Below are 27,311 nucleotides of genomic sequence, written 5' to 3'. Positions count from 1 at the left end.
CTATTCTTTCCTCATTATTCCTACATTAATTTTTCAATGATAATTTCCATTAGGTTAGGTTTAAATCGGCTGATGTAGTTAAACTGATCATTAAATATCATTAAACTGAACAACCGAACGTGTGAATCGAAGTACAGTTTAATCAAAATTTATAATAATAAAAAAAAAGATTCTTTGAACAAGAAGAAACACGAAGATGAAGAAAAAGAGAAGCATTGAAAATCGTTAATGGTCGCCTATTAATAATAAGGAAGAGGGAAAAAAGACTTTAAGCGGGAGAGAAACTACTCTACTCACTCATGTCATTGTCCGCGTGATGGATAACGATCTTGATGCTTTCCCCGTCGACGAGGCTTCCTTGCCGTGCCAATTCACGATCCTCGGCTGCGACCCTGTTCACTGCCGACGGAGGGGCGACTTTTGTCGCGGCCGAGGAGGCCGAAGACGCCAATCCCTTTATGGCGTTTATATCCGGCCTGAAATCAAAGTGTCGCTCGTTCATTTTTACGCCTACGTGCTACGTACTCTGCGATACGGGAGGAAATAATTTAACAAACGTCGTTCTGAAATGGAAAATTAAAAGAAGAGAAGGGAATAAAGAAGGGGAGAGTTCTGAGTGAAATATTCGAGTTGTTCGATGTTTATTAATTATTGACAAACGTTTATTGCTTTATTCAAAATTAGAGAAGAGTATATGAATGTAATGATATTTTGTTACAGGCTTTACGTGTCTAAATTTCACGTGTTAATACGTTTTATCGGTCTAACGCGTTGCTAAATTCGAAGTTTCAATAATCGATACAGCGTAAATCGATCGATTAGACGGGGGATCGGGACGATTCGAAATTATTTGAAGGGAAGGTGCATTTTAGCTTTCCTCTATTTGAGTTTAATCGAGCTTGACCAATGGGAAGATGGATTACTTTAATCTTCTTAAACAAATATATAATTATAGATTTTCGAGTTAAATTTGTTTTTCTCGTGTCGATTGAAATGCTTAAAAATCATTGGAACGGGGAAACGCGATGTTTGGAGAGGAAATACGGAAAGCGGAAATGATTAGAACGAGTTGGGAAAAGCAACGAATCATCGAAGAACGAGCAATTATTACGTGATTGTATAAAGTCAAATCCATGCAAGAGATGATGCAAGAGACGCAGCTACGTAGCTGCTTTTTTAATACGATGAGAAGAGGAAACATTTCTTTTTTATATCGAAATTCTTCCATTCTTGTACTTGAATTTCGTAGGAGATTCAAAAAAATTTCACAGTAAGATTGTCGTCTCAACGTTGAAATTATTGTACAGGATCAAATTATGTAAAGACTCGTATTTTGAATATTTATGCGTGAATTATTAGACACTGTTTCTGTTTTTATGCGATGAGAAGAAGACTTCGTAAAGAAGGACAAATTTTTCCAAACGTTTCTTTTTTATATCGGAATTCTTCCATTCTTGAATTTCCTACGAGATTCAAAAAAATCGTATCGACGAAGGGAAATGAATTATTAAAAATATTTTCTTTTTCTTTTTCTCTCATTATTCGAAATATTCGAAATCCATTCGTTTAAAGAGCTAATTTTCAAATAATACGATACGAGAAGCTTTTTTAATACGATGAGAAGAGGAAACATTTCTTTTTTATATCGGAATTCTTGCATTCTTGAATTTCGTACGAGATTCAAAAAAATCGGAGAAACTTTATAGTAAAATTGTCTCAACGTTGAAATTATTATACAGGATCAAATTACATCAGTATCGTTGTATTTATATATAAAGACTCGATATTTTGCGATGAGAAGAGGAGACTTCGTAAAGGACAAATTTTTCCAAATTTTTCTTTTTTATATCGGAATTCTTCCATTCTTGAATTTCTTACGAGATTCAAAAAAATCGTATTGACGAAGGGAAATGAATTATTAAAAACATTTTCTTTTTCTTTTTCTCTCATTATTCGAAATATTCGAAATCCATTCGTTCAAAGCGCTAATTCTCAAATAATACGAAAAATTTCACGTTAAAATTCGTCTCAACGTTGAAATTATTATACATAATCAAATTATATCACTATCGTTTTGTTTACATATACGTAAAGGCGCGACACGTATATTTATATATTCTTGTATATTTATGCTCGAATCGAACGTCATTGGATCGGTGTTTCGATTCTGTTTCGTTTGTTTTGAATTGCGACGCGACACTGCGAAGCAGTTCAGTAGAAGGAAGGCATCGGCACGATCCACATGTACGTAACCATTTATCTTTATTTCTTTTATTAAATATATCCTTTCTTATTGCATATTTTTTATTTTAATCAAATCGTCTCACAATCTATTCTTTAATATCTTTATTTAGTAAAAATAAGAAAAGAATGTTGTATAACAACGCTTTATTACATCGAAAAGAAGTTTATATTCCCGTTCAATCTTGTTTTATATTAGTTCTTTTTATTAGCCGTTTGAATTGACCGATACACAATCGCTTTTCCTCACAGATAAAAAATCTCTAGCGAATTTCAAATAGTAAACACGAATATTTTCATAAATACTATTTCCTTATCAATCACATTTCGACGTAACTCTAACTTTAGATTTCATATTTTTATTATAACTTTTTATATTTAATATTTACGTAAAATATTTTTTTCTTATTTTCTTATTCGCTGGTTACATATCTTTTATCCCCGTGCAATAGAAATACTATAAATAAATCGAACTAATTCCAATTTCAATCATCAACCTGAATCAAACCGTGTACCGTATTTATAATAAAGAATATTAAGTGAAAACCTACACTTTCAACCTTAAACAACGAACAACAATTTTGCCTCGATATCGCGATTACAAATATCCCCAATTTCCGATTCCGTTCCATACGAAAATATCTTATAAGAAGGAGAAACGGCCGAAAATAGCCAAAATAAAAAAAAAAAGAAAAAGAAAAAGAAAGAAAGAACTTTAACTCCTCCTGAAAATCCTAATTAATCTGCTTCTCGAACGAATCTGCAACTCGCGAAACGACCATCCTTACTCGGAATAGCGAAAGATCGAGTGGCTTAAGCGGGAAGAGGAGGGGAAGGTTTCATGCTCGAAAAGCGCTGAATTAAGTGAAACAGGGCGTTTCGCGTGGTTTCTGCTCGACCTGCTTGGTCGAGGTTCGAGCAATCGATACGCCCGATTTGAATACGTTCACGCGGAGAAAGAGCGGAGTAGTTAAGCGTGGTTGACGAAGAGAGGATAAAGAAGAAAAAAAAAGACGAGGGAGGATGATTACGGAAGAGAGGTAGAGGGAGAGTGGGAAAAATCGCTGATCGTCGAGAAGCGTAATATCCATAATTCGCGCCAACTTTTTCGACGTTTAGCTAGAAAGAAACGGTGGGATTATTACGGGGAGGAAGAAGATTGGAAAAAAGTTTTTAATCGGTAGGTGAGAACTCTTGGAATATTTTTTTCATGATCCCTCTTCCCTTCTTGAGAGGAATCGTTGATTTTAATCCAGGAGAGGCAAACTTTTCGAAAGGAAGGTTGGAGAAAAATTGAAAAATGTGTTTTTTTTTTGGGCGTGCGATCGAAAGGGGAGGGACAAGTTCTCGCCTCTCGTGTTTGTCGAGGATTGTTCGTCGTTAAGCAACACTTTCTCTTAATCCCTCGTAAACAGACTTCCTAAGTCGATGATCTTGTTCGTACCGCGCATTAAATTACGGTCTTACGGCAAAATCTCTGCTCCCGGTTCCGCGATCAATTTTCTTCCCGCTCTCTTAATTCGTTTAATGTCGAATTTTTGGAGAAGATATCGAAGAGCGAGAAAAGGGGAGGGGAAAAAGGGAAGTACGTAAGTTTTTCTTCGGGTGTTAAATTCTTTTTTGACACGTTTTACGATACAAAGTTTTTCCAAGTTTAAAAAAACTCGTAAAAAAAAGAAAAGAAAAAAATTATCGCGAATATCGAGCTGATTTATAACGTCGAATGATAACCAAATTTCCGATAATTTTTTTATGCATATTTAACGCGAGAAAAAGTCGTGGAAATCTGTTAAACGTGATCCATTGCGATCGTTATCGATCTCGATTTCTTTTCTTTTTTTTTTATCTGGACCATCTTTCGTTGTTGCAAAGTCGGATATACCTCGGTTCAAACTTTTCGCGGAGCAGTTCCGTTTTTAATTAGAAAAGTTTTCCGCGTTTATTCTTCCCTTTCCCTCCCTCCCTCCTCCGCAAAACAAAGTAATCGGCGAAAGGGGAGGATTTATCGCGGAGAAAAATAACTTAAATCGAATATTATCCCTTCAGAAATTTATTATTATACCGCATCCTATAATGGCGTGGAGGGATGTGATATTTCAACGGACAAAGGTATCAAATTCTGTGCAATCTTCGTGTTACACGGTTTTTCGTTTGACATTCGTGGGGGATATAAAATAGAAGATATTCAGTCTGTTCTGTTCTGAAAAAAAAAAAATGAATCCAGCGATAAAAACCGGGACAGTTGATTGAAGCATTATACGGAATACACGATGGCGACGAATCGGTTAAAGGTAGAAAAAAAGAAAGAAAAAAAAGAAAAAAGAAAGATGGAACGAAAACGTTTTATTTTCTCCTCTTGTCTGTCGACGAACCTTTCGAACTTATATCCTCGCTCCTTTTTTTCTCTTTGAAAAATGATTATTTAAAAATCGTCCGATTCGATCCACGTCCGGTTGGATTTTTAATGGCAAATGCGTTAATGGCGCGGAAGGAAGCGCGTGTATCGTTTATGGAAAATACGATAAGTGACAAAGCGTCTATTAATTCGTTAACACCGCGTCACAATTAGTGAAGCGCTCTCGTCAAGCCGCGTAAGTTGCCGCGAGAGCAGTTGAGAAATACCAACGAAACCGTTTTGACGAGACGAGATGTATCACGAGTTCAACACAGTGTACACGATATTGCGGGGAACGTCGTTATGCTAACAAGTTGTGCCAACTTGGCTGCTGCTTTCTCGATAAAATCGCATCGATTAAAGTAAACGTCTATTTGGAAGAAAATGGAGTATCGTTTAAAAGAGATTTTTATCTTGACCGCGATATTCGATAGAAATTACTCCAACGTTCTGTCATCTGAATTAGAAAAATACGCTTTGTATATATATACAGTGGAAATAGAATTTAATTTAAAATTGAATTATATATTAACAATTTAAATAATACTCAAATAATACTGGATACTATAAAAAAAATTGGATATCTAAACTACACTAAATATAAAAATGATCCGATCCGAATTTTCACTTCGAAAATCAAAGGACGCACAGACTTTTCTCGTATGTTCGTCCATCGCTTTCCAAGTTAACCGCTACTTCTGCCGGTTATCTCCGCGTATCTCCCTTTTCTATTCTAATTAAACTCGATGTTAACTTCCTTTATGCGTCCAATCATATTTTTGTACGTTACACGTTTTCAATGAGCAAAGCGGTAATGAGCTGAAAACCGGGGGAAGAAAAATAATTTTGTCCAATTAACCCTTATTGTAGAAACCGCTGTAACCTCCCCGTCTTGGAGATTAACGTAATTCCCTCCAAGAGTAAGTTTGCGCGAACCTAATGAAAATGGGGAGGGGGAACAGCCTCGTCTCGGTTATTAATAACAGCCAGGTTTGCCAACCGAGTCTGGGATTCGCAGAAATTCGGACGGATGCGCGCGGAACTGTGCGATAACCGTGCACTGGGCGAGGAGGGGGAGCGAGGAGGAAGCGAAGGAGGGAGGGGGGGAGGACGTGTGCTCCACAGAGATTGCATAGGTGTGGCGTTAATTATTTCTCCAGTGGCGGGGACCTCGTGTTTGCGTTCCACTCGAGTTTTTTGCCGCTTTTATTATTTCGTGGGTCTGTTTAACAGGGGAAAATGGTGGTAATTTTCCCCGCCTCGAGGAATCTTCTTTAACGGTTTAACCGCGCGTCGATTTTTTTTTTTACTTGTTTTCGAAAACTTGAAGGATCGATCGGGAGAGGATTTTCGAAAAATTGGTGGAATTTTATATAGGCGAAACATTTGGAAAATATTCTTCTCGGTTGATTCGGTTCGATTCTCCTCCTACACTTTTATCATTCGGTTCTTTTCTCGAGATGACACGATAATATTGCAAAGTTGGATATTTCGTTTGGGAGAATTTTTTCGAAATGAAATATGGAAATGTTTAGGAACGAGGGGGGAGAACGCACGCCATTGTCATAGATATTATAAATTTTTGTCGCTGGGAAAGAATTTGATAGTCGTTATTTACTTTGTAAATAAAAAATAAAAAAAATATTGTTCCAGAGGGAAGTGGAAAATGATAGTTTCGCCCACGAAAGATATGATTTTTTTTCGCATGCGGTACGTGCAATTTTGTTATCATCCCTCGTAATTTATTGACCGTGGCTCGACACACCAAACGTTTTGAACGTGAGGTGTACCTTTGCCTCCATTTGCATCCCTATCCTATGATAATTTTCACGTGAAAACTTTTTTAAAGTAGAAAAATATCAGGTGCAAAGAGTATCGAAAAATCTCGTCCCAAAAGTTTCAGAAATATTATTATTTTTCAACTTCGTATAAATAATAATTAGAAAGAGACACAAATTCTCGATTTCCTCGATGGATTCATTGGTAAAAAAATTTTAACAAACTCTGCCTTCCTCGAGTTCAAAGAATGGATAGCTGTTGCATTGCGTTCTTGGAGGAATTAATAAATTGAAATGGAGCGTTGCCATTCGATTCGAAATAAAGTTCAGTTGTTGAAAGTAGGTCTCTTATCTTGTTTCTTCAAAGAGAAAATATTTCGTTCGGGGATAGGAAATCTCTGTGGACGTGGAAAAGGAGATGAGCGCGTAGACAGTGCTCGACGCCAAAGTTTCCGTTTCATCGTATATATCGACTGGAGAAAAAAGTCGAAAGCATCTCGTAATGCGATATTTTTACGGGAATGTCCGAGATATTTGTCGTCCTATTAACAAACTCGCACCTAGTAAAAAGACGGTATTTTATCGTTGATTATTTCGGATAGATAGCGATCGATTCGAATAAACGAAACGAAACGTGTCAATTTAGTACGAATCGATGGTATTGCTGTGTATTTTGTAACGTTACGTCGAATTGAATTTTCATTGCGTTTCAACAAAGCAGGAAATAACCGACCATAAATGTGTTATATCGTCAAATATTAAATAAATATCTATTAATTAAACACAATGGATCTAATTGTATATAATTAAACGGAATACAATTAACGCGATACACATATCGCATATTGTATTTTATTACAGCTCGCGGTCTAAATCTATTTGGGAAAAAATAAAATTTCAAAGAAAGTCACACTCGAAACCAACGGGGAATAATAAATCGTTGGAATAAATTTAGGAAAAATTAAAAGGAATCCTTTCCCATAAGATGTGATTAAATATATATATATTTTAAATTTATGAAATTTAATTCACAGTGTTTACGGGGAGAGAGATCGAAATTTAATCTCGACACCGGAAAAGATGTATAAAGGAATTAAATAAAGATTTATTAAAATACCCGACACAATTTCTAATTTCTTCCTTGTTTCGCAACTTGTTCCGTAAACTCGGTTCACTGTGAATTCTTAATTAAAACTAACCGCGGAAATTCGCACGTTTTCAACGGAAGGAAATATCTCGTATTGTTCAGTTATTTGAACGGTATATCTTACAACTTGTCGCGGATAAAATTAAAGAGAGACATCTCGAGTGATAATTTGTGAACGTGTAACGAGAAAAATAAATAATACGCGAACTTATCGAAATCTGGATTAAATTCCTTTCGAATCGTAATTTCTCGAAGATTAATCTTAATCTAACTACACGCTCACGTTTGATCGATGTCCACTGTTACCTGTAATGGATTTCCCTATTGATCTTCTGAATGGCTTGTCTGCTTGTCAAGAGACGACGGGTATTATGAGTATTAACTACTTCGTGCTTCTCTCGAACAACAGATAATACAGACAAGCTACGATAATAATTAATATAAAAAGGATAATAGAAATTAATATGGATAACGCGCAAATTTAATAATTTAAACGAAGAATAGATTTTTTAAAAAAACGAATTGATTTTTCCGTCCCCATTAAAGCCTCACATTATCTTCCAACATTTTTATTGGAACAAGAACATTCTCTCTTGTTCCAAAAAAAAAAATATCACACATATATCTAGTGGGAATAAAAAAAATTCCGATATTAAACTCGCGAATTTTTGTTACGTTCTATTGGAATTTTCGTACATCGAAACCGCTCTCGCTTCACCCTCGTTGCAGTAATCGTTGTAAATATTTCAAGATCGATATTGCGATTAATTAAAAAAGAACGAAAAAAAAAAATAAATAAAAGAACTAATCCGAAAGCGATTAAAATTACGGTGGAACATATACTTGAGAGAATCGATATTCCACTCGCTCTTCCTCAACAATTATCCTTATTACGGAGATTATTTCGGGAAAACCACTTAATTTGCGCATCGAAGCGTTATTAAACGGATGATATATAACAGCTCGAGAGCCCGTCTTCGTCTGGTGCAGCGTTCCTCATCAGCGCCCAAAACTTTTCTCTATTATTATTATTATTATCCTAATAAATCTGTTTGAGAAAAAATGAAATTCTACTTGTAAAAGAAATATTAGGAATTCTATAAAAATTGAAATATTCGATTCGAAAACGTCACGTATTTGAAATCAAGAGAACAGATAAATCGTTCGAATAAATTAATAAATTAAAAAGAATCGTATATATATATATATACGAATTCATAATAATTCACACTGATGACGATATAAAATAGCTTACAGTTGAGAGCCCCTTCGTCTGATGCGCCGTTCCTCGTCAGGGCCCAAAACTTTTCTATTATTATTATTATAAATCTGTTTGAGAAAAAATGAAATTCTAAATTTTATTAGAAATTCTATAAAAATTAATCGAAACATTCGATTCGAAAACGTATTTGAAGAATAGATAACGTTCAACGAAGAATAGATAAATCGTTCGAATAAATTAATAAATTAATAAATTAAAAAGAATCGTTCTCGATACGATTAAATATATATATATATTTGTTATGAAATTTAATTCACAATGGTTTACACTGATGACGATATAAAATAGCTTACAGTTGAGAGCCCCTTCGTCTGGTACGGCGTTCCTCGTCAGGGCCCAAAACTTATCGTAATAAATTTGTTTGAGAAAAAATGAAATTCTACTTATAAAAGAAGTATTAGAAATTCTATAAAAATTGAAATATTCGATTCGAAAACGTCACGTATTTGAAATCAATAGAACAGATAAATCGTTCGAATAAATTAATAAATTAAAAAGAATCGTATATATATATATATATTTTATGAAATTTAATTCACAATAGTTGGCACTGATGACGATATAAAATAGCTTACAATTGAGAGCCCCTTCGTCTGATGCGCCGTTCCTCGTCAGGGCCCAAAACTTTTCTCTATTATTATTATTATCGTAATAAATTTGTTTGAGAAAAAATGAAATTCTACTTATAAAAGAAGTATTAGAAATTCTATAAAAATTGAAATATTCGATTCGAAAACGTCACGTATTTGAAATCAATAGAACAGATAAATCGTTCGAATAAATTAATAAATTAAAATATATATATATATACGAATTCACAATAGTTGACACTGATGACGATATAAAACAGCTTACAGTTGAGAGCCCCTTCGTCTGGTGCGGCGTTCCTCGTCAGGGCCCAAAACAGGCGGAGGGACGACCTTTGGCGAAACGACCGGCACAGTGGACGCCTCCAAATTCATCATACTTTCATCTTCGGCTCCGACTTCGTACGGCTTCACCACTCGGAACGACAATCTGCGAGTGGCCGGCCTTTCCTCCGGAGGTTTCCTGCCTCCTGGGGAAAAAAAAGAAAAATTTCCTCCCTTAAATATGTATACTCGTTTAATTTAATTCCTCGTGTATCTCCGCGCATAGTCGGAAATTATTTTTATTCACGTACGAACACGCTACACGTTATTTCGAATCAACGTTTCAACGGGCGAATTAACGACGCGTTTCGAAATTCGTTCGTTTATTCGAAATTCTTGCCCCACAGGGATCGGTCAAGTCCATTGTATTTGCGTATTTTGATCCGGTTGGCTGGTATTTTAATAATTTAACGTAATAATCTATTATACCTCGTCGAACGTGTATAATACCCCGGTTAATATTTACGCGCTAAAGTTCAATAATTGTGTAAACTGATTATAGTGTAATATTAATTTGCATGCGTGTAGATAAATATTTGTATGAAAGAAACGAAAGGAAAGAAAGAGGAGGGATATCGTCGATACCCGAGTTGGCGTTCAATTTCGATTTAAGGATGGTATTAACAATTTTCGTGATCACGAATCTCCTTAACTCGATTCCGGTTTAAACCGAATTAAAGTCTCGAATGGAGGCTGGTTAACAAGCGCACGAATTAATTACGAACGGCGTTCGCCTCGTTACAAAGTATTTCGACTATTAGAGATTAAAGTTCGAGTTGGAGATCCGGTTGAAATTAGATGAAATTAGCCTGGTGGACACGGATGTGACTAACTGGGAGCCGCGCCGCGCGGGGGTTAAGCAAGTTAAACTCGATTACAACTCGACTTTCGCCAAGGATCGCATCGAATGGTCGATCGTTAATGGTCGAAGGTCGTCTTAAGTGTTGCGCTCGTAAAAGTATCGCGTTACGTCTTGGCGAACAAAACGCTCCGAGCGGATTAAAGTTTCCCGCACAAATTTGCGAAAGAAACGGAACCAAACGTCGCGTTTCGATCTTCCATCGAATATGGGATTTTTAGCTTTTGAAATAGAGAATTTTTTGGTAAAATGTGGTACTCGATAAACTGTTATACTCGAAGAATCGTGTGGGTAAATAACTTGTATAAGTAAACTTTGAATTTGAAGAAGAAATATCGTGAGAAATGGCGCTTATGACATTTTGAAAAGGTCATTGATTGGCAGAACATGTTTTTTCGAGATGTTTTGTTTTCAACTTGGAAGAAAGAGAAATAGCGTGATCTTTTCGAAAAATTCAAAGGCCACTCTCCCTTGGAAAAAGTTTGTTCAGGAAGACTATATTTTTTACAATAATTTGTAACGAACGTTTATTTTCAATCTCCTTGAGGAGGAGATATCTTTTCGAAAAATTCGAACAGTTTCTCATACGTTCAAATTTCGTCTCGCCCTCTCCTTTTTATTTTACCTTTCCTAAGAAAAATCCCAAGGAAAAGTCCCAAAATTTGGTCACGTTTTGGAAAATCAATTTGAATGACGATCTCTTTTGACGATACCTTCGAAAAATTCGAAGACCTTTTCAAAAGTACGTCGTGGAGTGATATTTCGGAAAAAAATCAATGATTGATGGAAAAAAAAAATGAAAGTTTTTTTATTGTTTGCAATAGTTGATAGCTTTTGGAAAAATACGTAGAAGATAGTTAATTCGTCGAAAATCTTCGTGTTTAATTTAGCTACATAAATTAAAGATACCTTTTCGATTGAAGGAATTTCGATGCTCGATAACTTGGAATTAAAATTAAAATTTGTTTCGTTCTTTATTTTCATAATCACCTCTATTAATTACACGACCGTCATCATGGGTCATCCGACATCATTTCCAATATATCTCTATTCAACGCGTTAATATCGGACGATATATAAATATTTAAATACACGCGATGAGAATAATTATCGCTTTTCATACTTGGTCGCATTAAATTTAATTTCATCTGTATCGGCGGCCTATGAAAATGACAAAGATTCGCGGATAACGCGGTTAATAATCGGCATTCACCGGATACGCGTTACACCCTAATGGAAAACTGCAATTTATCAACTACTTACATACGACACCGTTTAATTGAAGAGGGAATTAATTAATGCGGCCGCGGTAATCGTAAATTATCCATAATTTTCTCCCTTCCCCGATAAAAAGAAAAGAGAGAAAAGAAAAAAAATTGTGTTAATACGCTTAATCACGAAATACCGATATACCGCTCGCCTGCGTCTCCAAACGAACGATGAAAACGTGTCCAACAAACACGATGTCACACGATGTCGCGTATTCCCGATCGAGATATTTCTTCGTTTCATATTATTATCCTATATAGAGAGAATACAAATTATCGTTTCACTTATGATTTTTCAAAAAATCGATAAGTGTTGACAATAAATTATTAGTTAGCTAGTTGTGGAGAGTGGAGAGATTCGTACAATTTTTACGACTTAATTATAACGAGAATATTACAACGTCCGATCACGCTTTCCCATTCCGATTAATTTTCGTTGGTCACGCGTCGAGTATGTTTCGCTTCGTACGAAAGAAATAATGGAAACGGCGCGAGATCGAGAGATAATCCTGTTAATCGAGATCTTAACGAAACGAGGTGAACAGGACTTTAATACATCTTCTTTTTTTATTATCGTATTTAACCGTGGCTTGAAAATTAAAACGCGTCTCTTATATTTTTTTTCAATACGATCGTTATTTATCGGATATATATGCGCGGTATCGATTCACGCGATACGACGTCCTCATTGATGTCACAGATGCGTGACAACGGCAATTTTATGAGCCCATAAATAAACGAAGTTTAATAACTACAGGCAAACACTATATCTATATCCAGCAGAGTATCCATTATTCAAACACCTATTATCCAAACGTTCTATTATCCGCATAAGTTGCTGTCCGAATGTTTCATTGTTTGAACGGTTATATTTGCTTTGTTACTTTGATATGAATTGATATTGCTCCCGTTAAAAAACAAAATCCACACCGTTCCGCATCGCATACATTCTCAACAATGGATTAATTAATTAACGAACGATATACGAATATACGATAAAAATTCCGAGTACACAATTTCAAAAAGAAGAAAAACGAGATAAATGTTTATAACATTTCTATAGATACCTGATATCAATGATTCAGTTAGATCGATCCGTTTTCGAACAAAACCTGAATAGTTTTCGATAATGGACTAATTAATTGACGATTCCATCGCAATCTAGAATTTTCAACGATAAATTAATTAATTACCAACGATAATAATAAATAAATCTTTCTTTCACATGATTCTATAGATATCTAATATCGATGATTCAATTAGATCGATCCGTTTTTCGAACAAAACCTAAATATTTTTCGATAATGGATTGATTGATTGACCGGCACACGAACAAAATTATAACACGAACGATTTCTATCGCATCGTTTTCGAAAACCTACGATTTTCAACGTTCGTAAATGAACAAAAAAAAAAGAATAAAATTAAATAAATTTTTATTCCACGCATTTCTATGGATACCTGATATCAATGTTTCAATTAGATACTTTTCGATAATGGATCGATCAATTAATCAACAGAGGGAAAATTCCAAATCCTATGACATCCATCGCATTATTTTCGAAAACTTATGATTTTCGTAACGTTCGCGAATGAACAGAAGAAAAGAATACAACGAAATAAACTTTATTCCACGCATTTCTATGGATACCTGATATCAATGATTCAATTTTCGATAATAGATTAATTGATTAATAATTCCATCACAATCTAAGATTTCCAAGGTTCGCGAATATACTGAAAAGAATACAACGAAATAAACCTTTACTCCACGTATTTCTATGGATACCTAATAATTAAATCGATCCGTTTTCGAACAAAATCTAAATAATTTTCGATAATAGATTAATTGATTAATAATTCCATCACAATCTAAGATTTCCAAGGTTCGCGAATGAAAAGAATACAACGAAATAAACCTTTACTCTACGCATTTCTATCAATACCTGATATCAATGATTCAATTTGAAAATCTAAATAATTTTCGATAATAAATCAATTAAATAATAATTCCATCACAATCTACGATTTCCAAGATTCGCGAATGAACAGAATACAACGAAATAAACCTTTACTCCGCGCATTTCTATCAATACCTGATATCAATAATTCAGAAAATGTAAATAATTTTCGATAATAAATCAATTAAATAATAATTCCATCACAATCTACAATTTCCAAGGTTCGCGAATGAAAAGAATAAAATCTTTACTCGACGCAGACCGTTATATTGTTCCATTCGTCGCGACGATCCTATTATCTAGCATCTAACTGGTCTGGAAAGGAAGAAACGTTGGCGTCCGTGACCGACTTTATCTCGTAGGCCTCTCGTTTACATTCGCCGAGGGGTATTAACGGGGTAGATAGGAATCGTCGTACCCTGCGCGGAGATCGATGCTCTTTGCTGGGCAGCCGCGATGGCCATGGCGTTGAGGCCGCCCGCTCCTGGCGTCGCGTACACGTCGTAGGCCGATGCCCGCCTGGGCAGCTGCACAGGAAGCACCAGGCCCGGCTCCGGATGCGCGTGCTGCGCTCCACCTCCCGACATGCCCGCAACGTTCTTCATTTCGTCGTCGTACGACCTTTGCCTCGTCATGCGAGACTTGCGAACCGTGCCACCCCGCCTCACGTGCCTTCGACGCTCGTCCTCCTCGTCCCCGTCCAACGGCACGTCCGCTGCCTCTCCTGTGGAAAAGCCAATCGGGAGAAAGCGTTCGTCTTTTTGTCGAAACCGATAAGTGTCCACGTTTGTCGTATCACCATTTGATTATTTATTTATCAAAGAAAAAAATTTTTCAAGGATAGCATTTAAAGTTCACTGAAATTTTATTCATGCTTTCATTATTCAATGTTGCTAGCAATTACTTCATAGTTGGCATTGCTATTCGTTCTTCCTAGACACGTATAGATCAATTGTTTTGTAAACGGATGCGCGTATAATTAAAATATATTCCTCGCGAAACTCGTACGTTTATATTTATCGTTTTCCCTGTCAACAAAGGATACGTTAAGAAAAACTTTGCGCCAAGTTAGTCGTATCGAGAAAGGTATAAAGATCCCTTAAAGGAAACTCGGTTTCTGAAGAAAAGAATGTAAAATCGGTTGGAGTTGGCGAGAAAAGAAAAGGAGGAATAATAATGAGAGTAGGAAAGGCTGCTCACCAGCGACCGAGGACGGGACGACGGAAACTCTCTGGGGGCTGGTGGCCCTTCCCTTATCGACCTGGTGACGATCCGGCGAGGTCGCCCTGGACCTGATGCTCCGATCCAGCTCCCATCTCAGCTCCTCGCGGCGTTCCCCTGCAACCTTTCGAAACTATAACATTACGACACACAGATTAGAGTCTCACAGGGGATGACACCATTGCGTGAACGAGTTTATGCGACTGTTGGCGTGACAATGCTCACGTCGGCTATATGTATCCGTACATATGATACCGAGAAGCTATGAGTAACGCAGGGATATGTCTGGAAAATATCCAACGATCAGCTAGCAACTACTAGTTGCGTGATTATTTCTCTCTTCTCTTTTCTCGTTTCTTGTTTTTTTTTCTATCTTCGAGACACGTTTCCAGAGTTAGTTTCGTCTTAATAATTAAGTAATTCTATTCGTTTTTAAGGATGTTAATTACGCGCCTTCTTGATTCGAGTCCTTTGTAACAATGTTGCGCAATCGACAAACACCGTTTAATTAATATACTTGTAACGAGATATAAGTACGCGGTAACGAAATAAAAGTTATTGGAAAAATTATTGATTTCCTCTTCGTTACGAGCCTCATTAACCACGAGCGTTTCCATCGTTCCCTTTATTAAGATCTTTTCTGCAAATGGTTTTGAAGATGCAGAGGTGGATCGATAAACAAAATGGAGGGAAATTTTTATCGACGAATCTCTTTGGATTTTGTTAAATTTCTGTTTATCGCTTCGTAAATTTGAAAAAAAAGAAATAAATAAAATTGATAATATCGATTCCTCTCTCGAACGAACTCGACAAATTTCGTACAATCCGTTCCATTTTCGGAATAAATCGTAGGAAGTATCGTTAATCGTGTGTGTCATTAACGTATAAAGATGGTCAAATAGATTATTCTCTTTCTCGAATACCCAATTTTCAATGCTCTACTCAACCTTGTTGTATAAAAGTTGTGCAAGTAGAAAAAAATATTCAATGGCACGTTTTTAAAAATATACAATCCCGTACAAAAAGATTTTATTTAAAAAACGCTGTACCATTTTTACGTTTCGCCATTTACAATTTTATTATTCCATTTAAAAAAAAAGAGAAAAAATTAATTCGTAGGAAAAGCTTTCATTTTTCGTTGAATGCACGAATGTTAAAGATATTTCGGACGTTTGGTCGTATATGAAAAAAAAAAATTGCCACGCTTTAAACTCGTATTTTGGTAATTAAATAATGATGTTCGTAACGAAACGCGTTGTATTAAAATATTATTCGAAACGAGAACGATTGAATATTTTGTTGCGTTTACGTAATAGAATCACATTGGTTGGGATTAATTACCAGGGAGATTTTCATTCTCGTGGAAACTGATAATGTAAAGAAATTATTCGAGAATAAAGTCACGCTTGTAAATTGATAAAAGCCTCGCTGAAACGAGCATTGTTTAAACTATCACAAAAAAGAAGGAAAGAAACTTTCGTTAATCCACTTTCACACAGGCAAAACTTAGAAAACAATGGAATTTTTACTTCGAATACAAGTTAAGCAATAACTGAACTTTCTAGACCGGATTACTTTGCAAGATTAGCTCTAGCCTTGTCGTATTAACGTTTAATAATTCACGAGTATCTTAATCTATCTCTCTTTCCACTTTTCTAGGAGGAGGATAATTAAAATTTCAACTTGCTATCTAACCCACAAATTCCTCCAACATGATAAAACCGATTGAAAAATATTTTCATCCTCGAAAAATATTCGTAATCGTATCTATAATCGTAAATTCGTAATCAGAATCGAATAAATCCTGTAGATTTATCGCATACGATCAGCCATAATTTTATCGAACCTAAAATTTCTCGAATATTCGTACACGACGATTTATATCAAAAGGGATTAAAAAAAAAGTATCAATTTTCTCCCGCATCCGATCAAAATCGTAGAACACGTCCCCTACAAATAATCAATCCATAAAATCATTTATTCGAGATCGATTTAATACCTCGATCTGCGCATTAATCGAGGAGCAAACGTACGCCTCCCTATTCCGCTTCGCCGCTCTTCAAATTTGTAACTTTGTTGTCGAGAAACGTCAGTTTGGAAGAGAGGAAAGTAGAGGAAATCGGGCGTTTTCCACGCGCGAAAGGGGATCCTTCGTTATTTATTACGACCACACACCACCGATCCCATTTGTCCAAGCAATTATTCTTTATCGTCGTCTCCGCCCAGTCGGCAACCGTTCTCGACCCCATCGATTTCAGCCAATCCGTGGAATCTAATTTTCGGATTGCGCTCGATAACGGCGAGAGGACGCCTAATAAATTCGTCGTTGCATCGTTAGCTGTGTCGGCGTGACACGTGACGCGCCGCCGTGCATTATCCATAAGGAACGGCACGAGTGCTAAACGATCCTCTGCATTCTTTATGCGCCGCTTCCCTTGCATCCATTTGCACGATGGCCGCTTTTTCGCTCGCGGTTTCGATTCCGAAAAGTTGCCAAGCTTTTTATTTTCCCACTCGACACATTTGCAACGATAATTCGGACAATTCCACGATGTGTTATTATTACGAAGAAATTATTTTAAGAATCAATGTTGGAACATGTGGAGATTAGGAAAAAACATGGAATATTTTTTCGAAAAAATTACGAACAATGAATAAATGAATAAATATATGAACTTTCTTCCAGACTTTGTTCGATTAAATTAGCTTCGCGATCGGCCAGTGTTAACGAACCCATAACGAAAGTTTTTGCAAAGGAAAATTCTCTGTGCTCTTCCTTTATATCGTCGAAGCATTGATCCATTGATGACGACCAATCGAAGAAAATATAAACGCCACTCTCTGCCAACGTATCGCCTCGACAATTTGGCATCGAGCTCTCATCGAGCTTCGTTCTCGGTTCGCTGCGCTATTTTCCATCTATCTTTGTTGACATTTGATTTTGATATTAATTCGAGTGTGAAACACGAATTAATCGCGTTACGGGGGGATTGACTTGTATTTAATTGTGATTAATTACACGCGCGGGAATATCACTGTCGCCTCTGCGTTACCGAATATCACAGACAAGAGGAGGATGCTTCCTCCTCTCAGCGGTGAACGCTATGCGATATTCCAACGTGTTTTGTTAATCGCAAGTCGATGGGAAAAAAGCGAGAAGATTTCGCTCGTGATGCAAATGCAACCGCGATATTTGAAATATTTGACAGAAACTGGTAGAATCAATATTGTATTTGGTGAAATTAAACTGGATATGTACCAGGAAGTTGGCGGTGGGTTCGTAGCGGAGTTAAATTGAATCTTTCGATGATATATCGAGGAGATTGGCTTCGAATTTTCCACGTCTAAAATTATGGAAATTTATCTCTCTTCGTGCGCGCGGAGAAGAAGGAAGAAACTTAATTTCATCCTAGACAAATACGCGTAAAAATAATCCTTATTATAATCGATATTCTTGAAAATTTCAGCGTGATCTCAATGAGATTGAACTTTTTAAAGCATTCTCGCTCGCTACGAAGGGATTTATTTGAACGAGCAAATTGAAAAAAAAGAAGAGAGCAGAAAGAGAGAGTAAGGAGACAAAAGAAAAATCCATTCCGTTCTAATTCTCTCGTTACACACAGCTTGAATTCGGCCCCTTTGTTGATCGCAACCGCTAATTTCCGTCTGTGTCTTTAAAAGGTTTAAAGGCCCTCTGATTTCGCGACCTCTCCTCCTTTTTCGACCGATTTCCGGATTTTCCGTAACTCGACCGTCCGCTCCCCGCCCGGCCTGATTTCAATTTCATCCCACTTTCTTTCGTTTCCGCAGTCGTTTCCAATGAAATGAGATTCTTCTCCCTGGGCTTGCAAAAAAAAACGATTTCCAATAAATTCTTAGAATCGAATGCGTCTCTTGCCGACCTCGCCACGCTTCCTTATTGCCTCTCTTAAATCCCGATTATCGTACGTTAACATCGCGCGTATTTAACTCATCGCGTTATGCCACGTTCTTCTCTTTTACTAAAGCAAAGTCGTGACGATTCGTCCAAATTTTAATATCATGAAACGCTCGTTTCGAAGTGAAAAATCTATTTTCCAGAAAAAAGATCGAGCTTACTGATTTAGTTTAATATCTACATACGTAAATTTTTCCATTTTTTTTTTCAAGCAATACATTGCGACTAATATATTTCAGTGAGATTAAAACGTTCATCTCGAAAGTGGCTTGAAAGACCCATTTCAAGAATAGATACAGAGTATGGAGTAAAATTTTAAGAGCTTGGTGTTTCGTTATTATAAAGTGTTAATTGTCCGATCACGTAATTACAACAACTAGGAGAAGATTAGAAAAATATTAACGGAGAAAGGGTAAATTGGTTAAAAATATGTCGGATGGGAGAACTGAACCGTATAAAACATCGGAGGAGGCCAAAAAAGTTTAATAACATTAATTGACATCAAAAAAGAAAAAAAAGAGAGAAAGCAACGATTTATCACCACCTGCACGCTACAATTATTTTAAACCCTCCTCCTCTCGTGCACGCAAATTGGAGAGGAATGAATTATAAATGGCAAAATATATTATTGAATAAATAAAATTTGAATGTAACAATTCCTTATTATGCTTTGTTAATAAGTAGAAACGTTAATTTCGAAAGTGGTTTATTAGCCCGTTTACACAAACCATCGAAACATTGTATTATTCTTTGAACGATATGTTTATCGCGTTTAATTGGATTGGATTAAATTATAGAAGCGGGAGGGAGGGGGGACACGTTGCATCAGCATGCGTTATCGGTAATTTTTCAAAATTTATTAAAAAGAGTAACGCAAATAAATCGCCTTCCAATGAAAACCTTCCAATAAATAATTTCACGGGAAAAATGTGAAAATGGCATTTTATCGCTAACCTGGTGAAATGTAACCTCGCTAAAGGAAGAAAAAAATGGTGTAATTATACACCTATACGTATCTGCACCTGCACATTGCGTGCAGGTAAACGCGACGTAATGATGGCGCGACAGAATTAGATCATTGGAAATTATCCCTTTTCCCGCAATATTCGATCCACACACATTTCATAATGTTATTAAGATTTCACAAGAATCCTGAAGAAATGTTTAACGTCTAAACCTAGGATATCACGATGATTAATTAACAATCGATCGGTGTTGCTTATCCGACAAGGAGAAAAAATCGAAACTCGATAATTCGATCAAAGTCGACTCCCTTAATAATGATATTAATAATAATAATTCTTGGTATAAAATTTTCCCGAGCGAGCTCCGCAATTAGCCCCTAAATCCAGTTAAATATTATCAAGTCCTGTGCGCAACTCTTTCATCATTTCGGCTTGCGTCATCGTCGGTGTTTAACGGTGTTACGTGGGTCGCGCTGCAAACTTCTGCGAAAAACTCCTCCTCCTCCTGCTCGAGTGACGCAAACGCCAACTTCAACTTTGTACCGAAACTTTTCATTTTTCTTTTTTTTTTTTAATTTATTTTTTCTCGTCAAATTTTTCTCCCACGACACGTGAACAAGATCGAAATATAAATATATTTCGAATGATCGAAGAGTACGTCGCTTCGAAAGCAATGTTTAACCCGAATGTCATCTATTTAATTCGAAGATACAAGATAATTGGTTTCTTTTCGTTGGATGCGCGAAACTTGCGATGCTTTCGAGCAAGAGCTTGGAGATATTTCCACGACTGGAAACTTGGATAATAATGGCAAGGTCGCGAAGAATTTTTCCTCTTCTCTCGAGGTCGAGCCCTCGAGCGAGCGGATCGTTACGATTTAATTATTATTTTTCCTTTTGATCGTTTCTTCTTCCCTTTCTCTCTTTTTCTTTTTCTTTTTTGGGTCGATTTGTCGGGAGGCGTTCGATGAGAGGGTTCAATTTTTTACTAAAGATTTAGAAAATGTGTCGAGATTTTTTCTTTCGTCCGTGTGATAAGAAAGGACGATTATCGACTGTAAAATTTTGATCGAACGCTTAGAAGAATTACAATTAATTAAAGAAGGCAAGTTTTCGAGTGAACAAGCGACGTAATTATTTATAATTTAGCAAACAAGAATTATAATTAATTAAACAAGGAAAGTTTTCGAGTTAACGGCGGGGGATGTATGAAATCTCTCAAAGGATTACCGTTCAAAGCAACTGTTCCAAAGTTGGCTTTCCTTGTAACGAGTATCGACTTGTCCTCCGATTTCCAGTTAAATTCCAACTGGTGTATCTGCACCGGAAGGGAAACCAACCACCCCGAAGTTTTAATTTATTACACGGTTGCTTAACGAGTCGTTTTATACAATCTAATATAAAACGTGACCTCCCCTCGCTGCTCGCGAGACGATTTTTATCATGCGCGCCTTTGTCCAAACGCTCGCCAACCCCAACTTTTTGTTCGTGATTTAAACTCGTTTCGAAACTTCGTTAATGTTTGTTAAGAAAGATCGTTAATAGTTAAATTGGCCATCAAGCACGAGAACTCTTGTAAAGGGAATTATGGAAAATTATTCGTGTTAAATTATTTTATATGAAACGTCAAACGGGCGATCTCTCGGGAAAAAACGTGTCTCGAAATTTATCCGTTAAACGTTTGACCGATTTATTACGACGATATTCAAATTCGACGAAACGTTAACCTCCTCGGCAAGCTGGTTGAAAAAATTATTTTAATCCATCGACGATTGAAATTAAGAGGATTGTTGAATATGAAAAACGTGTTTCGCGATCGAGAAGAAGAAAGCAAAGAAGGACGAAGCAAGTACTTTTACGAAAGAAGCGTAAGAAACACGAACGAGCATGCACGGAGCGTAATATCGCAAGACAAATAGCCCACGTTAACATTCCGACTAAATAAAATTACTCGAGGCAATCGTGCTTGGTTGGTTTCTGGCATACGGCCAAGCGATCAAAGCACAGTTACGATCAATTTGCTTCAATTCTCGACCGCAAACAACCGCTTACAATCCACCTGTCCAAGGATTAACGTTTCCTTCGTCGTGATATATTATTCAAGATATTATATAATAAGATCGATAGTTCGTCGATCGTGATCGTGCGAGGATTCTTTCTTCGTTAAAATCGAATTCCTCGTTTCATTTCGTAGATAGAAAGTGAAAGCGAAGTCTTAAAGCCTCCAACTCACGACGGACAGCATATAATATGTACAAGATGTTGGACTACGGATGTTTAAAGGTCCAAGAAGTAATTCTATTAAACGATTAGAAAAACTTTGAATCATTACAACTCCGAAGATCGCTCTCCAAGACGTTTTTCGAGTTACAACTTTCCGTATCCGAGATATCGCGTTGAAAAGGAACGACTAGTTTTTAACTTATTTACTTTAAACTCGGTTTTAGTCGTATTAAAATTAAGAAAACTTTGAATCGTTATAACTTCAAAAATAATAACTTCCGGTCAACGAACGAGGGATCGTTAGAAGCGTGGAACCTTACCCTTTAAAGCCCTTTTCGAATTATCTCGATACGACTTTCGGTTGCCGAGATATCGTCGTGCAAAGAGAAAGGTAATTTTTTTTAACCGTTTACTCGAACTTCTCAGTCGCATCGTCTCTCTAACCTCTCTCCCCTCTACCTTCCAGACAAGCGACAGACGCGATTCCTAAAAATATACGCACGTTGAAGAAAACATAGACCAATGAATCATCGCCGTTCATACACTCTGCCTTATGGAAGCGCTATGAGGAACGCTTCGAGTCTTATATCTCGGCAACCGATCGAGATATCGGGACGAGGGAAAAAGTCACTTCACTCGCGCGATTTCCTCTATCTTCCGACCGTCTTCTCGACGAAACATTTACTTTTAACACCTGACCCTTTACGCGTCTCGGTCGCCGCGACATGTAATTTACGCTGGATTTCATTATCTCCGATTAACCCCGGTTAATTAATTTGTAAATGTATCTCCCTTAGATCTTTATCCCTTTATTAAGAAACGTAGAAAATCATAGATTAACTTTCTCGACCGTAGTCAAACACCTCGTAGCTCGCCCAAGCGTGAATCGAAATGAATACGATGCGCACAAGAAGTAGGAAAACGTGGCTTTTGTTTTTCTGTTTCCGTCGAGAAGCACACGATTCGAGATCCAAGGATCCCTGCCTTACCTTTTCGAGCTCCTTCAAACTGGCCGGCGACACGTCCGAGTGCCTTCTGAGTTCGGGGCTTCTCGGTGGCGCCAATCCGGAGCCGAGGCCACCGATTTGGCTTCCGCTCTGGCAGCCGAGCCTCGCGTCGCTGTGCCTCCTTTGAAGAGCCTCGAGGACCGGAACCTCGAGCAACGAATCGGTCGATTCCTGCGTCACGATCGGTTGGTCCCGGGACGCGAGCTTCCGCCGGCACACGCTGCACCTCCAAGACGACTGGAAAAAATGATTCTCGATTCGATCGTACAGTTAAACCACTCGAATCTGTCTCACGATGAGTCGAGAATGGGTCTATAGAGAGAGAGAGAGAGGGAGAGAGAGGGAGAGAGAGAGAGAGAGAGAGGGAGAGGGAAACACGAAAATCGAAAGGAAAGAGGTTGTTTGTGTTTCAAGTGGGCGAGGAGATATTTTTATCGATTCGAAGGTGGTTAAATATATATAAAAAGTATACGGTACGGAAAATGGTGAAGTAAGAATGGGGAAAAAGGAAGGAATGAAACGAAATGGAAACAAAAACGGAATATCGAATGAGAAAGGATATGATAAAAAGAAATCCGCAATGGGAATAATGAGAATGGTATAGGAGGAATATTAAAATGGAAGGGAATGGGAGTAGATGGAGGGAGATTAGAATAAATTGCATCGCTCGTCCATTAGGCTATTAGCTCGCTTTTTAAAATTTTTTCCCGAGGCGGGAATAATTAAAAATGACGTAACTATCGTCGATACGGAGAGGCTCGATCATTATTTTTGAACTTTTGTCAGAAACGAATCTAATTTTTTTTAGGCAGTTTCTTCGAGTTTAAATTTCGCGAAAAATCCGACGAAAGGATATTTTTTATCATTGTTCTTTGCATTCTTTTAAACAACAAAGGAGGATATACACATTTTTGAAAAATAAAAAAAGATTCCTCCCTCCGTTTCCTGTGAAAAGAGTTTCCTCGTTTCCCTTAATTAAACAAATGTGCGGCGATGACAATGGTCCTTGTGGAAAAGAATTAAACGACGTAAAAGTCACGCATACGAATCCAACCAATCCTCCACGTTCCCCATCTCTGGTATCCCTATTTTCCTCGATGAACGAATTACACCAACTATTTTTATGTAATATTATATAATTTTTATAATATTTTATATAATAAACATTTTTTTCCGTTTTTCCAGATCCCTCTCTGTCTCTCTTTGTCTCATCTCTTCGAATCGCAGAGAGAAACATAACTTTTGCAGCTAAATATCGAACGAGACAAGATTCGACGCGGTTTCATTCGCGAAAATTGCAGCAAAATTCTCTGGAGAACACAAAAACACGTGGAGGGAGGAAGGGACAGAATTATTGGGTCGCAGATATTCGAAATTGATCGAAAGAATTATTACAGAATTAGATGGACGAGATGGATGAATAACGAGAGAGGAGATGAAACGCTCACCGGGTCGTCGGAATTCGTTGTCGTCGAGTAGCAAGCACAGTCCTCGCAAACTTTGTGTTGACACTCGCAGCAGATCCTCGAGGCTTCTTCGGGGGCGAACGACTTCCGGCACACTCTGCAATCGTCCCCGGTTTTCGACTTCCTGCAACGTGCAAAAGTTCGTGAATCGTTTCGATAGAGGCGATCATTTGATGGAATCTTTTTGAAATGAAACTTTTTGAATTGCTAAGATATCATTGCCTATTTTTATCCTTGTTCGAGTATCGAATCTTTCGAATTGTTTCGATAGAAACAATCGTCGTTTAGAAACGAGAAATCGTTGGGAAACTTTTTGAATTGCTAAGATATTGTCGTCTATTTTTATCCATGTAACGTTCCAAGTTTCGAGACTTAGAATTCTCGCGAAAGAAAATTGTTTCGATAGAAATAGAGAAGCAATCGTTTAGAAATCGGTGGAAAATTTTTTGGATTGCTATTGTTGCCTATTTTTTATCCTTGGAACGTTCCAAGTTTCGAGTCTTAGAATTCTCATAAAAGAAAATTGTTTCGATAGAAATAGAGAAGCAATCGTTTAGAAATCGGTGGAAAATTTTTTGGATTGCTATTGTTGCCTATTTTTTATCCTTGGAATGTTCGAGGCTTAGAATTTTCGTGAAAGAAAATTATTTCGAAAATAGAGAAGCAATTGTTTAGAAATCGGTGGAAAATTTTTTGGATTGCTATTGTTGCCTATTTTTTATCCTTGGAATGTTCGAGGCTTAGAATTTTCGTGAAAGAAAATTGTTTCGATAGAAATAGAGAAGCAATCGTTTAGAAATCGGTGGAAAATTTTTTGGATTGCTATTGTTGCCTATTTTTTATCCTTGGAATGTTCGAGGCTTAGAATTTTCGTGAAAGAAAATTATTTCGAGATAGAAAATTTTTTGAATTGCTAAGGTTTTGTTGCCTATTTTTATCCTCGTCAATATTCAAATTAGTTTTAGAATTCTCGTGAAAGGGAATAAAAATAGAAACAATCATTGGTTCGATTGCAAGAACTTTTCGAATTACTGCTGGCTATTTTTATTCTTGTTTCGAGTTTTGAAATTCTTGTGAATGGGAATTATTTCGATGGGGAGCGATCATCGTTTAGAAACGAGAAATCGTTGGAAAACTTTTTTAATTGTTAAAGTACTTTCGCCTATTTTTATCCTCGTCGAGTTTCGACTCTTGGAATACTCTTGTGAATGGGAATTATTTCGATATAGAAATGGAAGGGAGCGTTGAAAACCGGGAAATTGTTGACGAGTTTTTCAAGATACGTTTCATCCTTGCGAGTGAAAAAAGTTGAGTAATGAAAATGCTCACGTTTTCGTTGATTCCGTGGTCGTTTCTTCTTTAGGTTGAGTCTCCTCGACCGGCGTCACTTTGGCGGGACCGAATTTCGTCACTGCAAAAAGAAACGAAAGAAAATTCGTAACCGTAACCCAATGTTTCGTTAATTAATAATAAAGCGTGGAATTGGTGGCATCAATTCGAAGAAAAATTCGCCACGAAACGTTTTTTTAATTCCCTATTCATTAAACTTCATGGAAAAGAATAGGACACGACGCGATATTTACGCAGATTAATATTCCTTTGTCCCCAACTTTCATTGCGATAAGGTTTCGAAAATAAAACGTGTACCCGCTTCCGTGACAAGAATATACGGAAACTCGCTTTGTGAGATCACTGTTGAAAATTCAACAGGGATCTACCGATAAAGAGACTTGCAAATTTGAAGGAAAAAACCGAACTTGTAGATGTAAATAAAAGCATCCATCCAAAAGATACATCGGTTGTATCCGAATCGCGAAATGAGTATCTTAATCAATTTTAACGAAGTCATATTATTCTTACATTTTATGTCTCGTCCTTTGACTTTTTTCTTTTTTTTTTTATTCGAATTGTAACGGATAGGTTTGAAATTTAATCAGGAAAATTATCAAAAATTTGAAGATAAGATATATTTCTGTTACTTTTATTTTTTTAAAATTTAACAACACCGAAAAATATCCAATTATACCATCGTTACTTCCCAAATTACCATCCTCATTAGTAAAACCTCTCTCTCTCTCTCGAGCGTTAGTCTGCTAAATTCTTCTCCAAGCGTTTCGACGCTTGGAAACGAAGAGGAAAAGTCGTGCCCCTCTCAGACCCCCTCTTATCTCAGGATTATTTAACGAGTCTCTCTTTCTCTCGATTAACTAAACTCTCTCGAGCCAATGGGAGCTTTAACTCGTTATATTAGCGTGATCCTATGGAGAGAGGGGACTCGAGAAGAAAAGGAAAAAAGAAGAAACGAATCGAAGCCTTCGAAACCGACGATAAGAATTAACCTCGGGCTTACAAGATGCTCGAGCGTTACAAAGTTGAAGTCGAGCGAAAGGAGAAGCTGAGAGACGAGTTGCAAAAAAGAAATGTTTCCTCTTTCGTTATCCAATTAACCTAATTGCCCGTTTGGACGGAGAGGATTGGACGAAATTGGTGAAAATGGAACGAACAAGTGAGTCGGTTGTGTCGGGATCGAGCGTGTTACGCGTTGTTAAGATGGCGTGTTTCCGACCGAATTACATTTTACAGTTTTAATATCGTGAGTGGTGCGGGAGACGGAAGTTCTGTCGGCGGAAGTTGTTGCCACGTTGCATCGT

At 37.0% G+C, this 27,311-nt stretch overlaps 1 protein-coding gene and 2 long non-coding RNA genes across 15 annotated transcripts in view; 2 read left to right on the top strand and 1 right to left on the bottom strand.

The window, feature by feature from the left end:
* The window catches only part of LOC108002050 (regulating synaptic membrane exocytosis protein 1), a 128,922-nt gene that overhangs the window by 42,731 nt on the left and 58,880 nt on the right, over positions 1-27,311 (bottom strand). For 12 of the 13 annotated variants that reach the window (XR_009833409.1, XR_009833410.1, XM_017063433.3 and 9 more), the window contains 7 exons: positions 25,990-26,071; positions 24,643-24,784; positions 23,177-23,431; positions 15,043-15,196; positions 14,261-14,566; positions 9,699-9,900; positions 298-476 (listed from right to left, as the gene is read on the bottom strand). Coding sequence is in view for 11 of the 13 variants with exons in the window: in XM_017063433.3 (XP_016918922.1) it covers positions 298-476; positions 9,699-9,900; positions 14,261-14,566; positions 15,043-15,196; positions 23,177-23,431; positions 24,643-24,784; positions 25,990-26,071 (1,320 nt within the window). In the remaining 2 variants the exon portion in view is untranslated. The remainder of the gene's footprint in view (positions 1-297; positions 477-9,698; positions 9,901-14,260; positions 14,567-15,042; positions 15,197-23,176; positions 23,432-24,642; positions 24,785-25,989; positions 26,072-27,311) is intronic. The other variant, XM_028668870.2, reaches the window with a different exon arrangement.
* The window catches only part of LOC114578078 (uncharacterized), a 91,572-nt gene that overhangs the window by 45,014 nt on the left and 19,247 nt on the right, over positions 1-27,311 (top strand). The window lies entirely within an intron of this gene.
* On the top strand, positions 1,982-13,896 carry LOC133667805 (uncharacterized). The gene is made up of 2 exons (XR_009833411.1): positions 1,982-2,244; positions 9,694-13,896. It is a non-coding gene; the product is annotated as an uncharacterized LOC133667805 (long non-coding RNA).

The sequence above is a fragment of the Apis cerana genome, linkage group LG1 (assembly GCF_029169275.1).
Source record: "Apis cerana isolate GH-2021 linkage group LG1, AcerK_1.0, whole genome shotgun sequence".
NCBI classification, from domain to species: Eukaryota; Metazoa; Arthropoda; class Insecta; order Hymenoptera; family Apidae; genus Apis; species Apis cerana.
This window is presented reverse-complemented; position numbering and strand designations above follow the sequence as displayed.